Genomic DNA, 24893 nt, shown 5'->3' on the forward strand with positions numbered 1-24893 from the left:
TAGAGCACCATATGCAAACAAAAGGCAACGTCAGGGTGCTATTTTCGCACGTACCGCCTCCGTGTACTTTTAAACGTGAACACAGCATTGCACACCGGACGGAAATAATTATCTTGTTCAGCGGACTTCGCAGCAGTGCAGCCCGCTTCCTGCCCTCTGTGCAATGCACAGAAGGCAAACATGACTCATATATACTCCTGGCCTGCCCGGCTTCGCCTCCACCCGGCGGGCTGGTGCCACTCCAAACATGGGAGGACTGGGAGACCTCGCTACGCTCCACGGATCCGGCAAGACGGACGATCGTCGCCAGCCGCGGTGCCAGTGTCATGGGCCTCATAGGCATGAACATTTGAGTGTGCTGTGGTCGTGCGGACACCCAGGGGTCTCAGGAGGCCCGAATTTCTCTGCAAGATAAAGTTTTTCTCTCTCTCCCGCGCTGCTTGAACTTTGGTTTTCTACCTCGGCGACAAAAACAGTAACAAAGACGATCAGCATCCTCCATATCAGCCAAAGAGTGTGGTCTCGAGGCCAACACATTACTACCTCGCCGATAGCAAATGGTTGGATATTTAAAATATATGATGCAAAAAAATAACTCGTTCTGAGATAAAATTAAAAATATTATCGTGAGGTACCTTTGTGGATGCTTATAATTAAGCAAAATACAGCAGGCAGAAAAACGCAGGGATGGCTAGGGCAGCGTAGGGATATCCCAGTCCGAGCCGAACATAGGTATTCTTCGGCAGTCGTGGGGAAAGAAGGCGGAGCCTCGCGGGTTGAGGTCGATTTTTACCACGGCCCCGCGCTGCGCTGCTGGCACCCTAAAGGCGTGGATTCGTGTTTTCATTTTCTCGAGTCTCGTGACGTGGACGGACGGATAAAAATCTGTGGACAGAGAGGTGAAAATATGTAGCCGTTAAATGCATTCCTACATCTATAGTCTATCAAAGGTACTGTAGGGGTTCCAAAACCCTTCGGAAACAACTACAGGGACGGCAGCTGTCCCTATAGCTAGCTAGAGACGGCAGAACTACAGCTGTAGTTGTCTGTAGTACGGTTCCAGTATCTAATTGTTCCCAGCTAAGGCATATGGCTTCCGTGGCCTACATTGCTGAGCATAGGGCCATTGTGTGAAATAGATCTAGTGAAATGAGCGGAAGCGAAAGGAAAAACAGGAAAGAACGCCAGTAAATTGCCCTTATATATGTGAAGCCTGGAGTGAGCGGACACGTGTTTCAACAAAAAACTTTTTAAAGGTAATTTTAAAGTACTTTAAAGCAACTAAAAATTATTAAAATTCCTATGGAGGCGAAATGCTGGAGGCTCGTATACTGTGCGATGTCAATGGATGTTAAAGAACCCCAGGTGGTCGCGACCTTCACTAGGGCATCCCTCGTAACCCGAGCCACGTTGAGACGTTAAACCCCATAAAACCTATAAATACAGGTTTTTGGGGCAAAAAGATGAATTTCTTCAGCGTATAGCAATGTATGTACGTCATAGTGGTAGTGGCGGAAGAATGCAGGCGAGACGTGAAAATGCGATTCTGCTGGTCTGTAACTCGTAACGGCGCGAAAAAACGTTAGAGATCACTGCGGCAACCCGCATTGGGAGAATGCGAAAGCACTGACGCCTCCAGGGCACTCGTTGTCTCTCTTTGCCTCTCTTTAATGCTCTTTGCCTCTCTTTGATACTCTTTGCTCTTATAGCATCGCATTGGCCTTCATTAGCACATTAATGAGCTATTTAATTGACGTTAATTGCTATCCATTAATCATCCTCATTGATTACGGTTATAGACTGCAATCACTTTGTTTTACATTTTTTCGTAGTTAATCACATTCACTCTGATTACACCCATTTCCACCTCAATCACGCATTTTGGTGTTTCAAATTTAGCGCCATTTCTGCTTCCCGTACACACCGTCCAGCTTATTCGACCATCCAACGACTTTTGCTTCTAATTAATTACCGAATTAATCTATGCCAATCACACTTTTTGCTTGATTAATTATCATTTACCAAACACAGTCCAATTCATTTCAAAATTTATTTTCACTCCTTTGCCTATTTTTCTACTATTCTGCCGTCCATGGTTGTTTTGCCGTAGACATTTTCGGCTCTAATTAATTTATTAATTATCCTACGGACAATTTTTTTTTGCGCATCATCCTCTATCGTTTACAACCATTCGTTGTAATCATGCAGGCTGTGTGCTACTCTTGACGCCGTTTCACCTAAGGCTTCAGCAACATTGATACAAACCTTGTCACGTGTCATTATGGCACTTTCTGTGCACAGTTTAGAAATGAGTGGCGATCCTATTTACAATATATCATCTGTGGCCGAAGCTGAAGCTATGCACAAACAGCTGTGCATAGAAGAGGTCAAGTATTGCATTTAATCTATAGGCACCTGCCGTTTCTAACGGAGACTGTTTTGTATTGGCGCCCGTGTGCATGCATGGATGCGAACCGACGAACGAAGTTTCGCATAGTTATAGTTTGTTAATTGTTTGTTAATTTTTACTTTTAGCCTTTTCGCAACGTTGACACCAGATAATGCACACATTTAGTTCTTAATTCTTTACGTGGTCACAGCAGTTGTCATGCACTGTTTTGTTTTGGACCCGGTGAATTTGTCTCCGTGCGAGTACGCGCTCTGCGCTTCGTTTTCTTCTTGGTGCTTTCCTCTTCACGTTCGAGTTATAACGGCAAAAAGGTTAAGCTTCAGGAGAGGTCCCGCAAGGGGCATCATAAAAGAGAAAGGTCGAACTGTATTGGAACGGACCCGTTGGCGTCAAATAAGTCTCCACAAGTTCTACGCGTTCTACGCGGTCCTGCATGCAAATGTGAATTCTACTTATCATTGAGTTTATTGATGCGATTTCATCTTGTGGTTGCTGGTGCGCTTGAGAAATATTTGTTGCACGTTATTTTCTGTCTTAGGAACAGGCAACCAAGACTCTTGATGGCTTGGTCTCGCAGAGAGCCGAGTTGGAGGCAAAGATCACCAACATTCACAAGATCTTGTAAGCTCAGTTGCTATGACTTTATGCCTACATTTACCTGAAAAACATTTGGGATACAGTGCATGTAGCCTAGAGACAAATGCACTTTGTGAAATGTTAGAGGAATCTATTGTTGGGTGTTTCTTTGACGTAACATTGTGTGCCCCGCCCCTTGGCAAGGCTTCCCTCTTACGTCTGTCGAACAAGCCTCTGATACATATTCTTATGTGTGCATGATGTGTGTGTACAAAGCCAGTCAGAGGTTACAAAGAAGATTTAACAAATTATCTGAAAATTGCTTCATGCTGGATTGGGTTAGGAATGTGACACCATACTGTGCCAATATAGTATGCTACATGTTGCTATAGGTTGAATATTCTTGGTGACATTGGGCCAAAGCTGTGCCTTAGTACTTTAATACATCTCCAACAACCAGATAGTCAACCTGCGCCTAGTAGCAAAGGCCTGCTGCAAAGGGCATGACAGATGCGTAATTTGCTTTAAGTGATGAAGAGGATGGCAAGGGTGATTGACGAAATCCAGTCCCACTTAGTTTTCATAAATTTTTCACCTGCTCTTAGTGCGCGCAGTAACTGGGTGTGTGCATATTTTGCATTTTTTGCTCGACAGCAGAGCCATTGCTGCAGCCAATGTTGTCTCGTCCCACACACTGCAGGGTATGTGTTCATGAAGCAGCCAGGGAATGCACGAGGAAAAAAAAAAGTTATATGGTGATTGCACTCCTTGTACTACAGAAGATCAGTGCCAGCGAGTCCACCTTGCACTTCTGCAGTTGAGGGAAATGTGAAATATGTGAACATCCCGAGAACATTTGTCTTCTGTTGAATACACCACATGTTTGTGGCTCTGGCCTCCCAGATACGTGCAGTGTTTATGGCATGACGCTCCACCTCACCTGTATCCATGGCCTTCCCACAGCGTGACTGATCTGCAACGTTGTCACTGGTGACTCTGTCATAACTGTCATGGCTACTACTGTTACGCCATGCGGTCATTTAACCCTTTCACTGCCACTCCCAAGATAACTCGGGCTACCACGTATGCACACCCCCTGCCTCTCCCGAGTAAACTCGTTTTGGCTTTTTAACTCACCCCCTGCCGCTCCCAATAATACTTGTGTAAAAAAAATTGATGCAAGCATGTCGTGCCATCTTTGGAAAGGCCCCATAAATTCATAGAACTTGTAGGGTAAATTTTAAACAGCATATGGAGTGCATGTTTCTACATCCGAATTGCTTCACTTTGGTCTCAGTACAGCAGCCATGGCAAGGCAGCGTACGCGCTTTGACGGATGAAGAAATTCAAGAGCTGCTTATGAATTCGGACTCCAATGATAGTGACAACGAGGAAGCAGCCCACCTAAGTGCCTTGTCGAGTGGTGACAGCTATGAAGAGCCCCTGCCACCAAAAAATCCACGTACGAAGAGGAAATCTGACGGGCGAGATTTCTGCTGGAATATTTCATTCAGTACAACTAATATCTATAAGGTTATCCTGAATAAAAATGTCTACATGTCCTGCAGAGCATCCCGGTGCGTTACTAGAATAAAATTTCCAGGGAACTAACATACAAAAAAAAAAGCCCAGCAGGGAGTGTGCAGCAGTGAGTAAAAATCCAGCAGTGAAAGGGTTAAGGATGTTATTGTCAGCAACATTTCAAGGCATTTGGTGTCTTGGGATCATGTGCCGCTCATGATAATGACTAAGCTAGCGCACGGCACCGACTGTATGCTGGGGGTGGGGTCCTAGACACTGGATGGTCATGGTGACTACTACTACTACTACTACTACTACTCTAGCACTCTAGTTTCATTCTGCTGTTGCTAAAATAAATTCTTGGATATCCACTTCTTTCCTGTTCTTTCCGAGCTTCATGAGCCAGTCACCACACATCGACTACTACATGTGGAAGTAAAAAAAATAACCTTAATATGGCAATAAAAATCATAATGATGTACAGAGTTTCACTCTAGATATGTTATTCCCTACCTCCATGTGGGCGAGCTCATTATGATTCATTGGCATCATGAGGAGGATGACATCACTGGAGCGTATTGAAAAAGACTGCAGCTTTGCAAGCGTGCATGAGAAAAGAGCAGTGTGTGGTAATTCGTTTGTCTACTGAGAGCGATAAACCTTTTGATTTTCATCGAAGAATCGAAGAGCAGTGTGAGGATGCCTTTCTGTCATTTCAGCTGGTTTGTAAAAGGCACAAAGTATAGAAGCATAGCTTCAGCACAGACTGCCACAACCCACCCTGAGTGACTGCACTCTAACTATGCATGATGTTATTCATCCTGTGGAATCAATTGTCCATGTAAATTGGCAAATAATTATCGACGAGGTGGTGCAGGGACTATGCAGGGACAGATTAGTCGTGGCTCTGCACATCCAATAATTTGCAATGACTTATACTGCCACAAAGTTTCCAGTTGGTGGGTGCCAAAATATCGTACTTCTGAGCTGAAGGAGCACTGAATGGACATCTGGAGATGCTGTTGTGGTACTTCAAGGTTCAAGTGGGTGTCTTCCTTTAGAGTAAATTTGAGCAGGTTAATGCTGGGTGCATTACTTCTGGCCATAAACTAAACAAGCAAGCTGTATGTCATGAGACTTGTTGTCACCAAAACCGAAGTTTAAAACAGCACGGTCAGCCATCAAATTGATGCTGACATTGCTCTGACTGTAAAGGGACAATTGCGGAGTATTACATGCCCATGTGACTCACTGTGGACAGTGATTCGTACTGTGATCTGCTCAAGAATCACCTGAGACACGCAGTCAAGTCAAAATGCCGCAACTTGCTGACTTATGCTATTACAGCGGGATAAAGCACTGCCACACACAGCTCATCCAGTTGAGCTGCGGCAGTCACCCAGTGTTATGGTGCTCAGCTGCTGGCCCGAAAGACACAGGTTAGATCCTGGCCGTGGCGGTTGAGTTTCAGTGGAGGCTAAATGCTAGAGGCCCATGTACTGTGCGATGGCAGTGCGCGTTAAAGAACCCCTGGTGGTTGAAATTTTCTGGAACCTCCACAGCGGCGTCCCTCATAGCCCGAGTTGCTTTGGGACTTAAATCCCATAAACCAAGCAGCTCATGAAATTGTGAAGATTGCAAATAGCCATCTGGGGTGTCCTCCATAACCGGCATATTTACCCAACCTAGCGCCTTGTGATTACTACTTTGGATCTCTTGAGGAAGTGCTTAGTGGCAAGAAGTTCAGCACGGATGATGTGAAAGAATTGCATTCGTAGCGGCACGGTGAACCTACGAGACTTTTTGTTCTTCCACAATTGAGGCATTAATGCAGTGCTGGCTCAGCTGCATTGAACATGCTGGGGACTATTTTGGGAAATAATGAAATGCCTTTCTGCCTGACTCATTCTTTTCAAATAAAAAAATATTAAGGTTACTCTTTGACTGCCCCTTGTATCTTTGGCTTTTGACATGTTTGCCACTTTTGTGCCACATCCCCTTGTCAAGTGTGACATTAATGCTGGACACCTTTGACATTCTTTGGCACCACCCACATTTCATAGCTCCCCTCTGTCTTCCCATACTTCTTTCTGCTCTGCTGTCAATGATTAGTTGACGGACTCCTCGGCGAAACCACCTTGCATGATTGGGTTTCCACACCTGAGCATTGAAAACATCCGTGTAGCACCGGATGCTTCACTCATGCTCGAAATCCTCAATGCAGATCAAATAAATTAGGATCAAAATTGCCCATGTGACAGGGGTGTAAGGGGGGGTTCAGTATGCACATGTGGGCAAATAATGTCATGTCAGCCAGTATAATTTTTCTTTTCAGGCCAACGTTCCAGCTAGTCTATGGAGATGCAGAGCAACTTGCAAACATGATATCGTTTACTTCTACACTTGCTGAGAACATTAGCAGCAAAGTTCGGCAGTTGGACCTAGCAAAGGTGAAAAATTTTGGCAGTATTTGTTGTAGTTCTGTAGTGCATTTTATTTTAATGATTGTAGGATTTATGTTGTATTTGTGACACAAGAGTACTGATGGAAGTGTAGTAAACATCAGAAGATATTTGCAAGACGTCCATAAAGCACAAGGAAATTATATATTTATTGGAGTTGTAGGCTGACCCCAACCATAATTTTTGTAATTGAGCTCACTTTTCCAAAGCCAGTCGTTTACCCAAATTCAGGTGCAAATGCTATTCTTTTCTCCACCGACCATGTAGGATTTATGTTGTATTTGTGACACAAGAGTACTGATGGAAGTGTAGTAAACATCAGAAGATATTTGCAAGACGTCCATAAAGCACAAGGAAATTATATATTTATTGGAGTTGTAGGCTGACCCCAACCTTAATTTTTGTAATTGAGCTCACTTTTCCAAAGCCAGTCGTTTACCCAAATTCAGGTGCAAATGCTATTCTTTTCTCCACCGACCATGTATGCAAAGGTTTGCAGAACATCCTGTTTTGCTTGTAGTGATGTTTATTTTAATGTATGACTATTTGTAGAATTTCCTGCCGGTTCATTGTGCGTTTGTAAATTTTCTTGCATTAGCAGGAACCTTCAGTTGGTAGAACGATACTTTTCTTGACCGCATTTCTCTTTGTTGCTATGAATGCTTGCACTGATGTCCAGTGTGCTGATGGGAGCGAAAGTGTTGCATACCATGCAAGGTTTGATTTAACCAAGCTCACTACCGCCATGTCAAGGTGGCACCTACTGTTGATATAGCCGAAGGCTGACTGTGTTCATCTGCATGCATGTCAGTTTCCTCATTCTGATCCGTCGTGCTCCTGCTTATTAAAAATTCTTGTAATTCGGGGCTGCATTTCAGTTTAATTGAAGCTTACATTGTGTACACCACTTTTTCTGCTGACCATACATCACTTTGAAATGAGCTTTCACATTGCCTATGAATTGAATCGCAAAAAACAGAAGTATCGTCTTGATTGTCTATTCTTGCCATGTTGTGAACAGCCTAGTCTAGGCAAGACTGTGCTAATGTTGTTTTACTTTATGAATCAATGTTGTGGTATTGATTATTAATGCAATAGTGTTAAGGGTCGCATGTTGCAAAAAAAGCCGGCATTGGCGTCGGTGTCATTGGCTGTGAACGAAAAATCTGCGAAAAATCTCCAGAGGAGCAACCTAGGTGGCAGGTGGGCCAGCTAGGTTACTTCCCTGGAGACTTTTCGTGGATTGTGAGCAAACTGCCCACCGTGGCAGGTGGTAGTTAAATTAATGATTGGTCACGAGAGGTTGCTCAGGAAGAACAACCCGAGTCTGATGAGCCCCACTGGCGGCAGCACCCGCCATCGCAGCAGTGGTGCATCGCTTAACCACTGCACTACTGTGCCAAAATTGTTATGAGGACTCCCAGGGATCTGTGAATGTGAAGTAGAGAGTGACCAATTTAACATAATATGGGCATTAACCTGTTAATGCTGTCACGTCATGCCCTTAAGACGAAGCTTAAGTGTTCCCTCCAGTTTTTAATGCTTCCAGTATACTTCAGTACAGTTAACTGACTCTAGGGTGTGATGAAACCTTGAACAGACTGTTGCAATGCTTAACGTGCACTATGCGAAAGCTGCTTATTATGGGTCTCCAACACTGCAGATGACACGGATTTATAATTAATTCTGATGAAATCAGGAAATTAGTATTAAAAAGCCAAAGCTGTTGTATGCCATCACTGCACTGAATTCCAGTGCTAATAAGTGAGCAGTTTAACCTAGAGAACCATTTTACGGTGTGCGTTTAGCGTTGCAAGTCTATGTATATTTTCAGCTTATCAGTAGTTCAGCCTTGCAAAGGTCCCTGAGATATATAGTTGTATAAGAGCTGCCACTGCTAATAAGTCAAGAATGATAATCAGAGTGAAGCAGTAGGTGGCAAAAAGAAAAATGAAAAAAAAAAAATTCTTGTATACTCTGAAGAAAAACATTTATAGAGAAATCTTGCATAGCACCTGCTCAGAACCATTTAGTTGTTGCAGGTCTCGGCTTTTTAACATTTGCCCTTTTTTTTCATGTAGGATGGCAACTGTCTTGTAATGCTAAACAGTGCTCTCAGCCCTCATGCTCTTGAAAAGCTGTTGTGTTCATAGACCAGAATTTCAAGTTGCTGCCCTCCTCATTGATTTTTTTTCTTTTAATATGCTATGTGTCAGTTGCATAAATTCATCAGCTACTTGGTGCTGTGGAATGCTAGTGAGCACAGTAGTGCAAAAGTTGTATTTACCAGTGTGTTTGTGATGGTTTGTTCTATTCATTTTTTTTTCATTGCATCAGTGGGGAACCATACACAGGTGCCTAAGTTGTTCAGCTTATGATATGAGTCAGTTGAAGAATTCATCCTAAAATGCTCACTGTACCCAAAAGGGGTTGGGTCCTTTACCCGTGTGACATTTCGAAGGCCCTCAAACCGATAGTCTATCGACTCAAAGGTCAATGGAGCACTTTTGCACGGGTGGCTCCGATGGCCATCGAGTCAATGGAGCACTGCGGAACCCTCTCTAAATCTTGAGGACCTTTGAGTGGGGATCTATGTGCATTCTCGAACGTGGAGTGCACACAGCAACGCACTGGGGTACAAATAACTGCATTATTTATCTATGAAAAACATGGGGCCCTAAAGTTATACAACTTACTTTGCCAAAAAAAAGACAGGCCGGGCCACAAAACACGGCAGCAAGCATAATACCGTTGTTGCCAGTGGTACAAAAACAACCAGCACTATCTTCTTCAAAAGTGCATGAATGCTACTACAGCTTGTCCAAGACAAGAAAGTTGATTTCAAGAGTGATTAATATCACTGTAGTGAGTAAACATTTTGTTTTTAACCCTTTAAACTTGTAAGCTGATTGCTAGCCATTGCTAGCATGCCTGCAAATTTATTGGCAGCGACGGCGGTACCACAACATCTTGGTATGAAATGATGGAAACTCACAACGGTGATCTAGTTTGTCGTGTAGCAGCAATACTACTCCTTCGAGTTTTGATAGTGGTGAGAATTTCTAAAGCTTTCGACTCGACAGCCTTTGAAAGTGCCCGTGTGGTGGGTGTTAGACATGTTCTTAGTGCAGATGGTAATCCATGCAGGCAGTTTGTAACACACAGAAAAGGCCACATGTGGTTGCCAGCTGCCTAATTGTGTTTTTCATGCTTTGCTGTGACTGAATTTTGAATGAAAAATTTAAAAAGTGTAGCAGACTGTTGGACGTATGTTTTGTCGATTTAAAATGACCCCATTTTGCACAGAGCCGAGTGACTGAATGTGTCCAAAGGGTTGAAGATATCTTAGACCTAAAGTTCTGCACTGATGGGGTCCAGACTGCGTTGCAGAATGAGGACTATGAACAGGTATTTTTTTTTAATTCACTGTTCATAATGAACAAGAGATTTGGCTCTGAAACTTCACGGTAATTTTTTTCATGTTTGGTGTATGTGACGTGCAGGCAGCAGCACACATTCATAGATTTTTGAGCCTGGATGAGTCTGTCTTGAAGAGATCCACAGCTGACATCCAAGAAGGTCAGTGTACATTTTTTTAGCATTAATGCCTAGTTCACAACCTCCATATAAAGCGAGTGTGGTTGTATAAACTACTACAGAAGGTGTCCAGTGCATCCTAAAACGTAACTTTCTAACAATGCGTAATATTTGGAGCCTGGATAAAAAACGAATAGCTTAGTGGTGACGATTTTCAGTTGCCGAGCTCCAGGTTGATCCTCAGCCATGGCAGTGGTATTTTGTTTGCGGCGATATGCAAAAGGGCCCTTCTGCTGTGTGATGTTAGTGCACATTAGAGAACCCCAGATGGTTGAAATTAATCTGGAGCCCTTCACTACACCATCTTTCATAACCATGTGCGGCTTTGGGAAGTTGAACTTCACATACCGTAGCAAAAAAATGAGCTCTTTCAGTACGGCCGCCGCGGTGGCTCAGCGGTTATGGTGCTCGGCTGCTGACCCGAAAGATGCGGGTTCGATCCCGGCCGCGGCGGCTGGAATTTCTTTGGAGGAGAAATTCTAGAGGCCCGTGTACTGTGCGATTTCAGTGCACGTTAAAGAACCCCAGGTGGTCGAAATTTCCGGAGCCCTTCACTACGGCGTCTCTCATAGCCTGAGTCACTTTGGGACGTTAAACCCCATAAACCAAACCAAACCTTTCAGTACGCACACTTTAGCGCAGTATCCTAAAAAAAACATAACTTGTTCAAATTTATCACCATCTGTAGGTTTGGCAGTATTATAGAGAGTTATAGCTAAGTAATCCATTTTGAATTGCAAAGCATTGGTTATTATGACAAATGCAATGTCTTTTAAACATTCTGTGGGAATGCATTACTAAATCATTACTAAATCAATTTGTTTGCAAGAGTGATTTTTTTTTTTTCTACCTATCAGGGTGGCTCAGTGGCTTTGGCGTTTGGTTGCCGATTCCAAGGTCACAGGTTCAATACCAGCCGCCTTGGCCGCATTTCAGTGGAGGCAAAATACAAAAACACCCATCTGCTGTGCATTGTCAGCACACCCTTCGAGACATTAAACCCCTTAATTTACATTTGACAATTGTCGGTTTCTTACTTTTCCAGGTAGCAGCTTGGAAGAGGCATTTTCATCACTCCGTGAAGCTGAAAACAGGCTTCGTGTGATAGTGATGAAGAAGTTTAAAGAGGCGGTCAATGAAGGAGATATCGCTTCTGTGGAGCGCTTCTTTAAAATTTTTCCTCTTCTCAACCAGCATGATGAAGGGCTTCACAAGTTCTCCCTTTACCTGAGTTCGCAGGTGAAAAAAAGCATCTTTTCTTTTGGCTTGTTTGGTGCAAAGTGGCTTTTTTGTTTTTTTTTTTTGTTTTTTTGCTGAGCAAGCTGAATGTAAAGAGACCATGAAACATCTCTTTGCCAATCACGAGAGATACCTTGGGAGTTTGTTGGGCATGTAACAATTGATGTCATCAAAGAAAATTTTCTTAAACATAACTCACTATGCTATTATTACCTTACCGTGCTTAATGGATAATTCAGGACCCCTTTGAAGAACGAATTTTTTGCTCATACCACTCACGGCTAAATTTGTGATGTTACATGTGACAGAGTCAGGTGTTTGGTTCATGGTTGCAAGGCATAGCAGTGCAGTTGGCGTTTTGGCTGAGGTTTGTTAACTGGGAGCTTGCTCACAAAATGAATGCGAAAGGTGAAGTGTTAATTCTGAAAAACAAAAACTTGCATTTGGTAGCGTGGTTTACACGACCCAGATAACAGCAGGAAAAGAAAGGTGGGTTCAGACCCACCTGAGCTACCCATATTTTAACTGCTAGAAGGGACCGAGATCTTCATGTGTGTGTGTTAATCACTTTGCAGGCCGGTGATTGGTTGGGTCCCTTTTTAGGCACAAGTTTCATGAAGTTGGGTAGCTAGGCAGGTCTTTCGTTGCGGTACCATTCAGCCATGTGTACCACCCACATGGTTAGTAAATAATAGAAAATTAGCAAAAACAATGGACTTCTCACTTTTGATACGATTACTTATGGAGAAGTTCATATGTGGTGAGGAAAGGTTTGAATGCCAGTGAAGTATTCAGAAGAATAGCATTGAAACTAGTTTCTTCATTGATGCTAACACTTGCTATATGCACACAAAAAAAGCATTGGTGGTGCCATCTTTCAAGCATTTCATGTCATGACGCCGTAGTTCAAGGGTATTGCAAATATGCCTTCGTTGGTTGATTGAGAAAAGGCTTTATTGTGGCACTTATAGTAGCAAGGTAGAAAAGGAAAAAACAAAAAAGAAACAGTGGGGTTGCTTCTTGAGAAGTGGAATGGTTTGTGCGTTCAGCCAGCCTTACAGGCACTTCTCATACCTCAAATTTTTCCAGTGGAGACAGCACTGTCTTTTTCCATGCACTTGAGCTGAACACACATATGCCAAAAAAAAAAAAAAGGCTCAGGGAGGTGGTGAACGAAGCTACGAGGTGTAGCCACATTGAATCTCCTGTGGCATCAGCCTTTAGCTTATCAATTTCAGCCTTTTGTTAATACATACCATATATACTGGTGTAATTTGTGTACTTTTTTAAAAATTAAGGCTTCAAAAAGGGGATGCGCAAATGACATGGAGATCTCGCGAACACGTCCTGGAAGAAAACTACAAAGGTCATAACGCACAATATATGCTGCATATTGCCACCTATATGTGGCAGTATACAGCATATATATCTTGCACCCCTTACTGGGCAAACAAATGGTACAGTTGCAAAGCCGGCAGTCAGGGGCTAATGGAGATAAAATGACACTTTTGAATATGGCTGGGCTGACTAGCGGCCAACCGAACAGTGAACAGTTTGTAGTTTCAGACTCCAGCACGTGCCGGTGGTTATCGGCAGTTCACAATGTTTTTCTGGGAAAGGGACTGCAAGCGCCCGGCTAAACGGAGCATAATTCAAAACTTTTGGGGCAGCCGTGGCAGCGTCCCCTCGTCACTGGCACCTTTCGCAGCTACATACAATGGCACGGCTGCATCGATCTTCCCAGCCCTCCCTTGTGCACACTCGCATGCATGCTGGTGGTTTGGCGCAGCAGGGAGCATGAAGTTTGCAGTTGAAGGTTTTTTTTTTTGTAAACCTGGGTAATAAGTGGTTGGTGCACAAATTACGCTAGTAAATACGGTAAATCATGCTCCATATGTAATACAGTTTTACAGACAGAACCCAGTGGTTTGTTATTCTTGATAAGAAAGAACAGGAAAAGGCCAACAATGTGCTATAGCATGTCGTTTAGGTGCTGGTGATATGACAAAGAACTGGAAGAAAGATTACTGTTAGATAACTCTTGCATCGCACCTATTGCACATTTTAATGACCTACCTGAGCCATCATCGCAGCCTGAAGCAAAACATATCAAACATTAGGCACGATGCTCACAATAACAATAGTTTATCTGGGAGTAACAATGCAGAATGTAGTGAAATTATTAAACATGAAATTTCCTGATTTGCACCACATGTCTGCAGTGACACTTTGTAGAGCTTACGTGGTCATTTTTACTCTTGTATCTGTTTTCGGGCCATTGCTCTTGAAAATGCATCATACTTTTTTCTTCAAGCAGCTTGCGAACCATATGGAATTTCTTTGTCTTGAATTTTGTTATTTTCCTTTGTACACAAAGCTGTCTGGTGGGTCAGCACCTGCACTGGATGTTTGCATAGTTTCCATGCCTAGCAAAGGTATTGTTCAAAGTGAAATATATATGTTACCTAAAATGGCCGCCATGGTGCTTAGTGGTTATGGCGCTCGGCTGCTGACCTAAAAGACGCGGGTTCGATCCCGGCCGCTGCGGTCAAATTTCGATGGAGGCGAAATTCTAGTGGCTCATGTACTGTGTGATGTCAGTGCACGTTAAGTACCCAAAGTGGTCGAAATTTCCGGAGCCCTTCACTACAGTGTCCCTCATAGCCTGAGCCTCTTTGGGACGTTAAATCCACATTAACCATATGTTACCTAAAATGCTGTTATTGAGTTTAGGTATACTTATTTTTAATATTGCAGTCCTTTTTGTTTATGGCTGTGTTGTAGTCAACAGAGCCTATGTTAGCTCTGAAAACTTGCCGTGGTGACTCAGTAGCTTTTGTATATTCAGCTGCTGAGAACAAGGTCACGAGATAGAATCCCAGCCACTGCGGCTGCATTTTTGATAGAAGCGATATGTATGCAATAGCGCCCACGTGCCATGTTATGTCAGTGCACGTTAAAAAGCCTCTGGTAGTTCAAACTAATTCCCAGCCCTTTTAACCCTTGTGGAGCTTCAGAACATTTAACATTGCATATCACATGTAACTCTGCAAATGCATTGCTTGAAGCTTAGCTCAAACTGTTGACTCCTAATTACCTGGCAACAAAATTTGTTTGCTCATGCAGTGCATTAGTTATGAAAGCTGCGGTATTTTTGTAGTTGCTTTGGCTGTCGATGCTTTGTGCACAATTTCTAATTATTAGTGGTAAGTGTTCATGTGATTGCAGATGGCTATTTTTTCCACCCTTCCTGCAGATCTCTGAAACAGCGCACAAGAACCTAAAGCAAGCTCAAGCAACAAGTTCCACAGACAAGCGGGCAAATGTTATTTATGCCGATACAGTGACCCTTCTGTTTGAGGGAATCGCCAGGACTATTGAGATTCATCAGCCCCTGGTAGAGACTTACTATGGTAATGTTTCTGTGAAAGTTAATTGTAATTATAAAGTGTCTAATTACTTCTATTATTGCTTAATGACATGCTGCCTATAATTCCTGCTAAGATGAAAAAGCACAAGTTAAAAGCTTGCCTTTGTAGTTGCAGTGCAACATTTTTAATGCCAACACTGAGCGATGAGGGCCTAGTTGGCATGACATAATTACAAAACATAAAACTGAGCAGGGGACAGGACACAGGAGAGAAGCAAACAGGAGAGAAGGAGAGAAGCTCGTCCTGTTTGCTTCTCTCCTTTGTCCTGTTCCCTGCTCTGTTTTATGTTTTGTAATCATTCTTAATGCTTTGCTTTTTAGATCCAGTTTTGTATTTGTTGCGAGATGGCCTTCTTTCTCAGTTTTTGCTGCTTAATACTAATAAACCACTCTTCTAATTAAAAAGTAACCTTATTTTTATTCCCTTGCAGGTCACGGGAGGCTCCATACTGTTGTAGAATTGTTACAAAAGGAATGTGACTGCCAAGTGAAGAAAATCTTGGAAGACTTCAAGAAAAATAGGCAGTTCAAGAAAAAGGTAAGTTTTCCTTGATTAATTCTTTCTTTATTCAAGAGCTATGACTTAACATTAAAGCACCATTTGTGACAGCATTGAATTATTTGATCATTCAAGTGGGGATAGCACTAAAGGGCTTACTTCTGATAGGTTTAGTTGGATGCAGAAATAAATGTGAATATGGGAATCATTCACTACAGGACATTGTATAAGCATGATGGGTTTTGGAAAAAAGAGATATTGGTAAAAATTTTTACGTTTCAGTCAGAAGACTTAAACTGAACAACTTTTTTACAGATAGTGTACAATGTTCATACGTTTTTGGCTGTAGAATGCATAAAAGAATCAAAATGCTTGAGATATATCTTCTTGTAGCCCTGTTTACTTTTATTTTACCCCACCTGAAAGTGTGTTATGGTCTTGTGGTGTGGTGTGTTTGTGTCTCCGAGCATTCTTTTTGTGTTAGTTTTTTAGTAAAGGTCACTGTTTATCCAGGCGCAGCAAGTGCAAATGCTCCTTCGAAGTTCTAAGCAGATGGACAAGTAAGTGCCTTTTTTGCATTAATTAGGGCTGCTTTTTTTTTCCTTCTTGCTAGCATTGAATTTTTTTTTTTTCCTTAGGTTAGATCCACGTGATTTGGATGTCCTGCTTGCTGAAGTGGCACTTTTGAACAGCCGTGCAGAACTCTACCTTCGGTTCATTCGGAGGAGAGTAGCGGTGGGTCTAATGTTTTTGTTAAGCCCCTTAACCTGTGCACATGCTCTTCGTGAATCGTAATTCCTATGTAACCACTGAAAAGAACTATTTTTTCATTTTGAAATGCTTCTGTAATTACAGCTGCACAGTCATGCCCTAGTCAACAGAATACATTTTAAATGTCTTATTGCAAGACATGTGCAGATGTTCATACCAGAAGCCTCATGGTCAGTGCTCTGGCTACCAATGTCACATGCACTAAAACTAAGTTATGCTGTGTGTCACGGGGAGTCTCTAGTAAAAAACTGAGTTTCTTGCGCTTCTTGTACTACATTAAAAGCTCATTAATTCAAACTTCAAGGGAGCAGTAAAAATGTTCTAATTATCAAATGACCTGAAAAAGACTGGCAAGAACCGCTTTCATCGTAGTACTATATATTTTTGGTGAAAGACTGCACAGTGGTCACCTGCTATTGAGATAGGTGCTTTATTGCATGCATACTGTTGGATGCATCGAAGCAGAACAGCTCCAAAGTGATAAGCGCTCTAACGACATCCTTCACGGGACAACGCGGTAACAGTGGAGCCCCCTCACAAGCGGCTGCATTGCGTGTGAGAAGGCTTCACCGCACAAACGGCGGATCGCACGGGATGAACGCACAGTTTTGGCGCCCTCATTGGAATGGAAGAATCATGTAACTGTGCTTGGTTGGCTGGCTGATGATGGTTGGCTGGCCACAGCCATCGATGCGGGCTGGTGTGAAGCTCAGAAAAGCAAAACTGAAACTACGTAACCATAATGAAATTAAGCAGTCAGACTATTCTCAGAAACTGGGCCGTCTGTTTTTCATCATGCCTGCCGCTGCGCACACATCAGAGGTGCATGGAACTATGCCGCATGCAATTCAAGTTTGAGTGGCATTATTTCGATGAATGCCTGCCATGCCGGTCTCACCTGGACACGGCCTACCTTCAGGGAGCCCGTTTGGATCAACCATTGCGAGGCCCATAGCGTCCAAATTAGCGAGCGTTTGCACCGTAGACTTACATGGGCAATGGCCGGGACCACACCAGGAATTAAAATGGTACAGTTTCCTGAGTTAACAGTGGTCGAATTAACGAGTTTTTACTGCTAACGCGGCTTCGCATGCAGATGATGAACAGCCCTTTTATTTTTAAAAAAAAGGTGTGCAGCTGCTACAAGAATTCCATCTGTGTTCTGTATAATTACTGCTCAGCAAACAAAGGGCCAGGAGGCCATCTCATTCTGTTAGTTTAGTAAAATTGGTCAACTTTTGAATCTTTAGCTCTGAGGCCCACTTTGTAGCAGTAGTATGGAAGGCAGTTGATGTAGCAGGATAATAAAATTTACGAATTAAAGAAGGTGTTTCTATTTTTGAGTTTGTTGTCCTACTGCACTGTGTTGTTTTTAAACTTCGTGCACAAACAGTGTTGGAAGTGCTTCTCACGCGATGCTTGTAAAAAGGATGCTTTCATGTTGCCAAAATCGTCACCGTCTCACCTGCCAGCGTAGCTCTTCAGCTGTCTTACTGCTGCCCTGGATAAATGCTTATTTCTTTGCAAAAGTGCTGATATGTATAATCAACTAGTATTGCATCTGGTGCTTCAAGGGAATGTCTGCTTTGATGTGCAACTGATAGACTGAGCCATTGTGAACATCTCAGCTAAGTCGCATAGCCCTACACAGCACATGCATGTCATCATGATGTAACATTGTATGTGTTGAGTCAGCATCTGTCACGACCTTGGCAAGGGGGTGATGCTTGCGGAGGCTTAAGTTGAGGGAAGGCAGAGGAGAAAAGCTGTGAGGGAAGTGGCTAAAACTGAATGTTGACATTTAATTTTCCCCCTCCGGTTAAGAAAAAAACTCTTTCGGATGACATTGCTTTTAAAGCATCTTGGAGTCTTCATGGTGCTTCTCATGATTGACAAGGAAAGATTCAGGGCCATTTTAAAGTAGCACTGAGGACAGCTCCATCCAGTTTTAGTGCGCAGCTCTTATGCGCCCGTTCCTGGCTTTCACGTAGGTGTTGTTGGTGTAGTCGTGGGCGTAACCGGTTGTCCAATTAGAAGAGATAAACGCCGCCTGGAAGGTGGCTGCCACGGGAAGGTCCCGCAGGGTGACGAGCAGCATGACACACCACCTGACAGGTGACAGGTGGCTGGTAGTAGCAGAGCGAAATCCCGCCTGCCAAGGCGAAAGTGGAGGAATGGACAGCTGGACGGTGACTGCCACAGGAAGATCCCGAAGGGTGGCAAAACGAAAATACGCGAAGAGCTATGCCCAATCTTCACATTACCAGCTATCGTAATCGTCTATCAATTTTTTTTAATAGCGGTTTAGTATAGCATCGGGCATCTGCGTATATAAACTGTTAGGTGTAACCAGAGGTTGCTTGCAAAAACAGCTGGCGTTGGGAGTATCAATATTTACTTTTTTAATCTTTTCTGTGCTGTGTAATGGTTATTAATGCTCCATTTTTAGGGAAAGTAGCCTCTTAAATCTCAAAAAACGCGGTAATCTTTCAGTACAGGCCAACTTCAGTTCTCCTCAGTGTCTCATTAAGACAGGTGCAAGCACGAGGGAAGACCGTCCACCAGTCTAAAGTAGCCAAGAACTGCTTCTTGCAGAATCACTTGAAAGCCCCAAGTGTAATGATGATTTAGATACATTGGCACTCTGGGCTACGCAGTGAGCCGCTTATCAATAATGGCTGTGATAAAAAGTGTTGGGTTCTCTGTGCGATATAAGTTTTTATTGCATAATTTTATGAGTCCAGGCATTCCCATTAACCTCCTGCTTTTCTTCATATTTGCAGAGTGATTTTGATGTTGCATATCAAGACCCAGCCATAAAGTCAGGTATGTGGCCATTTATGTGATTTATAGAAACTGCACTTTGCTGTCTTTGTTTGCTTTTTTTTTGGTTTTTGGTAATGCTGGAACCTAGTCATTTTTAAGGCTGAGTCTCATAGCACTCCCTCACACCATGGTTGACTATGGCATTTTACAGGCCCAAGTATCTAGTTCCTTTGTAGCAGCCATACAGATTTAAATGGTGGTAAAATATGATACCTTTTATGCCGCAAAATTAAATTTTCTTGGAATCTGTTAGAGACAATGCTGCACCTTTCCTTTTACTAGCTATTAAAAACTTCTCTTGCCGTGAACAAAATGAAAAAAAAAAAAACACACAAGAACAAAAAAAAACCTCCAAGTCAGCTTCTGTGCACAACACAGACCCCTTGACCATCAACATTACTAGAACAAACTCAGTTTCACAGCTCCGCCCAGAGAGGTGCACACGGTGGTGGTCGCGCAAACTACTGGGGCCTCGGTCAGGTTTTGCTCCTTCACCGCCGCTGGCTGGCCGCTGCTGCCCCTTGGTTAAACGTATTCTCACGACCGCTGCTGTGCGTTGTCCACTTCTCGGTTTTATTTTTTTTTGTATTTTTGTGACATCGGGCCTCTCCATGCTGACCTGCTCCGCACCGCGGTGCAATAGTGGGTATCGCAACGATGACTTGGAGGCTAGTCATTTCTTTGGGCTACCGAAAGACTCCATCTAGTTTAAAAGATGGGAGCATGCTCTTCGCAGGAAAGATTGAAAACTGACTTTTAAATGCAAATTTTGTGATCTGCATTTCGAAGAAGACCTGTTGAAGTACTATCGCCATATAGTTCAAGGTAAGGAAATACTTTTGGCGGAATGGAAATGAATGTTAGTACCAGGTGCTCTTCCGAGGCTGTTTACTTCAGTGCTGACACATATCTCAAAGCATAATTTAAACTGACTATGTCAAAGAGAAAGCCTCCAATGGATCATGCTGTTCAATGTCTGGCGACAACAGTGCCTAAAGAGAACTTGTGGGATTCCAAGAGCGTATTAGTGCAGTCTGAACCGACAGCTGACAACCGAGCTGAGCACCAGGCCAGGGGAAAGCTTGTACCCATTGTATCACTAGTAGGTACCTGGCGGCACTGGGGATCGAACATCGCACCTTTTGCATGCAAGGCGGATGCTCAACCACTTGGCCACCGCTGCGGTCTTGGGCTAAGTACTATAACCAGAAATCAGTGATGTAATATATTTTCATAATCAGAATTGCATGGCAAAAATTATGATAACTTAAAAAAAATTGGCGATATTGGTACGTTATTCGGGAGTTAAATTGGCGGTTAAAGGGTTAAATAACTCCACCCACATGACTTCCAGAAAACACAGCAGTAAAACTTTTTTATAATGATTTAGGGGAGGGCTGATGAAGGTATATTCTACGCTAGACGTCAGAAGCAGGACTCTTAAGAAAAGCACTTCCGATTAGACGACAATGGAGGCAGCTTGCTTGCATTCTGTGTTCGCTGTCCCGCTTCATGCGAGTGGCCCAACTTCAAGCACTTGGTGAGTAGACTGCTCAGGCTAGCCTTCCGCATGCAGTGCAGGCAATCTGCACAGCGCAGCAGTAAGCATGACATTCACTATGTTCCCTTCTAAGGTGCACCCATGCACTGAAACTGTGTCTGATCTGTTTACTTTATAAGAACTGTGCACTCAAGTATGCGCGACAAAACAAACAATATTGGGCAATGCAAGCAACGTGCTGGTGAGCAAGTCGACAGCATGAACAAATTAATTTCACATTATACAAGCATCTTCTTTAAGATAATGTGCAGCTTAGAAGCAAAAGCTGCCGTAATGTAATTATTATTTTACTGCAGCCATGTAGAGTGCAATGGCAGCTCGCAAAAATCGTGTGTGCCGACCGCACCACGCTTCCGCACCGTGTGTAGCAGACGATGCGCCCGGCAGGAAGCAAGACTCGACTGCAGCACCGTTAGTTCCTGCGACCGCCACTTGGGACACTCTCCTCTGCTGAAACTGAGTTTGTTCTAGTAATGTTGTTCACCATAGTGGCACGGCCTACCTTTGTGGCATAAGTTATGTTCAGTGCTTGGTTATTGTATGGGAAACATGTGCATGCAGTCACATGACATCTGGGGCATAGTGGCTTTCTAATTACCCAGTGCTGCCTGTGCAGTGCCCCTTTAGTGCTGCGGCTCACTCTAAGCCGGAGTGCCGAGTCTTGCAAAGAGTTCATTAAAAGGTTATGTCAGCCACAGATTTCAGCATCCAGGGCACGGTGGGCTGTGACAGGTAACTAAAACTGATGTGCAACTATGTAACATGGTTCGAAGCCTACTATAGTGCAAAAAGGCTGCATTTTATTCAGCCTGTGTTGTCATTTAAGCAGTATATTGAGTTCATTTGTGCCTTCTTACAGATAAAGTCCAGCAGTTTGACAGGAAAATCAAGGAAAGTGATCTGTGCAAATCAATGCAAGAAATTGTGAGCACATACATCATAATGGAAGAGTATTTCCTCATTGAATCTGTTAGAAAGGTGAGAACATTGAAGTGTGCATTTTTTTTTTAAATCTTATCTATAGTTAAGTTTTTCATGTGGAAATGTCTCCTTGTGAGTGCTCATTCATAATGCTTCAGTTATACCTTTTTCTTTTTATTCCTTCACAATAAGGCATGACTTTGCTTTTTTTTTTCTGTTCACAAGGCTATTGAAGTTGACACAATTGAGGAGAATTCCCAATGCTCCAGCATGCTTGACGACATCTTCTTCATCTTGAAAAAATGTCTGAAGTGAGTCCTGCTTTTTTGCTTGATTCATTTTTACATGCTGAAGTTCTCTTGAAGAACCTTTATCAGGAGTGGTAAGTTACATCTGTTCGGCCAAACGTTTTTTCTCCTTGATTGAGCAACTGGTTTTCATATGTTAAGAAAGCTTTTTCCCTCAAGTCTGAAATACTACACTACTGCTGCCTGAGCAGTAGCTCGGAGCCTTGGAAAGGAAGCCTAGCAGCAATAAATTCTGAATTCAAAAGTGAGATCAGGAAACACAGGAAGCCTTCTTTTGCGCCTTTCAGTTTACTGTCGTCATTATTTGTAAGGTCATAGTATGAACAGTTACATTGACAAGTTACCACACTAATGTACACAAAGTTCAGTCTAACCAAACGGTGGGTACAAGTGGGCCTGCGTGTGCCATTTTGCTTGCTAGTTTATATTTTGCAGTTTATTTATTTATTTGTTTATTCGTATCCTCAGTGTAAAATATTAGAGAAAGGAGTGGGGGCCAATCCAGTAACACTTCCAACGTTAAAAAAACAAAAACAAAACATAGTGTGTGATGGAACAGGAAACAAAACCAAGGAGAACATGGTCCTAATGACGTCTACTATGAGAGCATCCATACAATACAGCTTAAAGCACTCTTACTCACGGCATCACCAAATAGCATTGGACACTGGGGCTTGAAGCAATGATAACCGTCCAGTTGTTGCCAATGAAGAGGGAAGCTGGTTCCAGTCCACGGATGTTTGAGGTATAAATGAGTCAGAAAATGCTTTAGTGTGACATAAAATTAAGCCAACTTTGTGCACGTGATTGAGGCATGAGGATATATTTGGTTGGGGATGCAAGCAATTCGTCATGCAGTGTTTCGTGCTAAAATATTTTATCAAAAAGAGCAGGCACATATGTTTGCGGCGCGTTGCTAGCGGTGGTAAGTCAAGATTTGATTTTGTGGTTGATATGTAGGCAGTGCAATGAAAGTTTGACAAAATGAAATGTGCTGTTTTATTCTGGATCATTTCTATCTGGTTTTAGTTTGTAAGGACACCTGGCTCCCAAATTGTCGATGCGTATTCTAATTGCAAGCGGATGACAGTTTTGTAAAGAGCTAGCTTCATGTTAGTAGGGGCTAATTAAAAGTTGCATTTGAGGTACCCAATCATGCCATTGGCTTTGTTGACGACGATTCTGTGTGTGTTTTCCAAGTAAGAGTGGAAGTGATGTGAATGCTAAGATACTTATATGACTGGACTGTTTCTAAAGGGTTACTGTCGAAGTGATTAAGTAATAGGTTACTGGGTGAGTGGGAAGCACGCATGAGTTTACATTTTTTAGCTCTCCTTACAGCTGAAATGTACTCATCATTTGCATTATGGTACAATTCCCAACGGGTCTGATTATGAAATGATTCAGCCATTTGGTAAAAGTTTTTTACTGTTGGATAAACGTCTGATATGAGAGTTATACCATGTTGCATCCGGGTTTTATGATAAACTTTGAGTCGGAATAAAGCAATTTGTAAGTTCAGCAACTTTGTTTTTGAATAAATTCCAGTTCACTTCAACACAACATTCTTGAAGAGCATCTAAGAATGAGGTTACGAACAAGTGAGGGTGCATATTAATTTGGTCAAAATCAGCCCGCCTTTAGTTGCATAAATTTTTTGTCGTCTTGGTTTTTTTTTTTCATCGGAATATTGGTACTAAAATTTAATATAGCGTGGTCACTTAATTTTGGCAAGTAGGTCAGCTGAGAACATAGTTTGGGACATCTACACAAGACTAGGTCTGTTATGTTAGCTGTTGTTTGTGTGACCCGGGCAGGTTTAGTAACAGTTTGGCTGAAGCTGAAGAATGAACACAAATCGGAAAATTCATGTCCCGGTTGACAAATGTGCAGTTGAGATCCAGTCAGTCCCAGAATATTGGAGTCGCCTAGTAAAAACACGGGGCCAGAGGGATATCGCGATATGACGGCGTTAACATTGTCGGGAAGCTCATTGATAAATGTCGATGACTTGCTGGGAGGACAGTAGCAAGCACCTAGAATAATTTGACAATGGGCTAACGTAACTGATACCCTAAAGACTTCTATGTTTGCCGTAATATTGAGCACGAACGATTCCAAATGCTTTTTGATAGCTAGGAGAACACCACCACCTTTCCTTTCAACTCTATCAAATCTGTAAAAATGGAATCGGTTTCCAGGGTCAAGGATTTCACTGGACCTGATATTCCTATGCAGCCACATCTCTGTTAGTTCAACAATATCAGCGGAGCATGAATTGATAACAGAGGAAAGTTCTGTGCGTTTTTTTATGATGCTTCTAATGTTAATGAAAATGACTGACACATGCATTCAGGGATGACTATGGTCACTGCCGCTTGGTATTCCCTAATCGGATTACTCTTCGGTTAGCGCAGGACTGTTAGCATGACTCTTCGGTTAGCGCAGGACTGTTAGCCTGAAGGTGTGGGGCGAAAGTGGCGACTTCATAAACGTTGTCAGCAGCAGGACCAAACATGAAGCATTTGTTGGCAGTGAAGAGCTTATTGTATTTTAGCTGGTGAAATGGAAAGGCTGGCTGCAGTTTAACGAAATCAGTTAGTTTTTTCCAGGCAAAGTAAGTTACCGGTGAAAAGTCTTTCGTTACCCAAATGTTCTTTTCTTTTAGATTTGAGATACACTGCAAAAATTTTTTTTTTTGCTTTATAACTAGCGAATTTGACTGTGACAGGGCGGCAGCGCGAGAGTGAATACTTGCCTAATCTGTGAGCT

General features: G+C 42.7%; 1 protein-coding gene across 1 annotated transcript in view; it reads left to right on the plus strand.

Annotated features, from left to right (window-relative positions):
- Positions 1-2234: 2234 nt before the first annotated feature.
- Cog4 (conserved oligomeric Golgi complex subunit 4) overlaps positions 2235-24893 on the plus strand; it is a 45144-nt gene continuing 22485 nt past the window's right edge. The window contains exons 1-13 of the mRNA XM_089579503.1: positions 2235-2386; positions 2949-3031; positions 6843-6957; positions 10276-10377; positions 10473-10548; positions 11612-11805; positions 15062-15218; positions 15667-15773; positions 16248-16294; positions 16373-16469; positions 19289-19331; positions 21752-21870; positions 22039-22124. Of these exons, the coding sequence (XP_089435629.1) occupies positions 2282-2386; positions 2949-3031; positions 6843-6957; positions 10276-10377; positions 10473-10548; positions 11612-11805; positions 15062-15218; positions 15667-15773; positions 16248-16294; positions 16373-16469; positions 19289-19331; positions 21752-21870; positions 22039-22124 (1331 nt within the window). The 5' untranslated portion in view covers positions 2235-2281. The remainder of the gene's footprint in view (positions 2387-2948; positions 3032-6842; positions 6958-10275; positions 10378-10472; positions 10549-11611; positions 11806-15061; positions 15219-15666; positions 15774-16247; positions 16295-16372; positions 16470-19288; positions 19332-21751; positions 21871-22038; positions 22125-24893) is intronic.

The sequence above is a fragment of the Amblyomma mixtum genome, chromosome 3 (assembly GCF_055824585.1).
Source record: "Amblyomma mixtum isolate Tamu chromosome 3, ASM5582458v1, whole genome shotgun sequence".
Lineage (NCBI taxonomy): Eukaryota > Metazoa > Arthropoda > Arachnida > Ixodida > Ixodidae > Amblyomma > Amblyomma mixtum.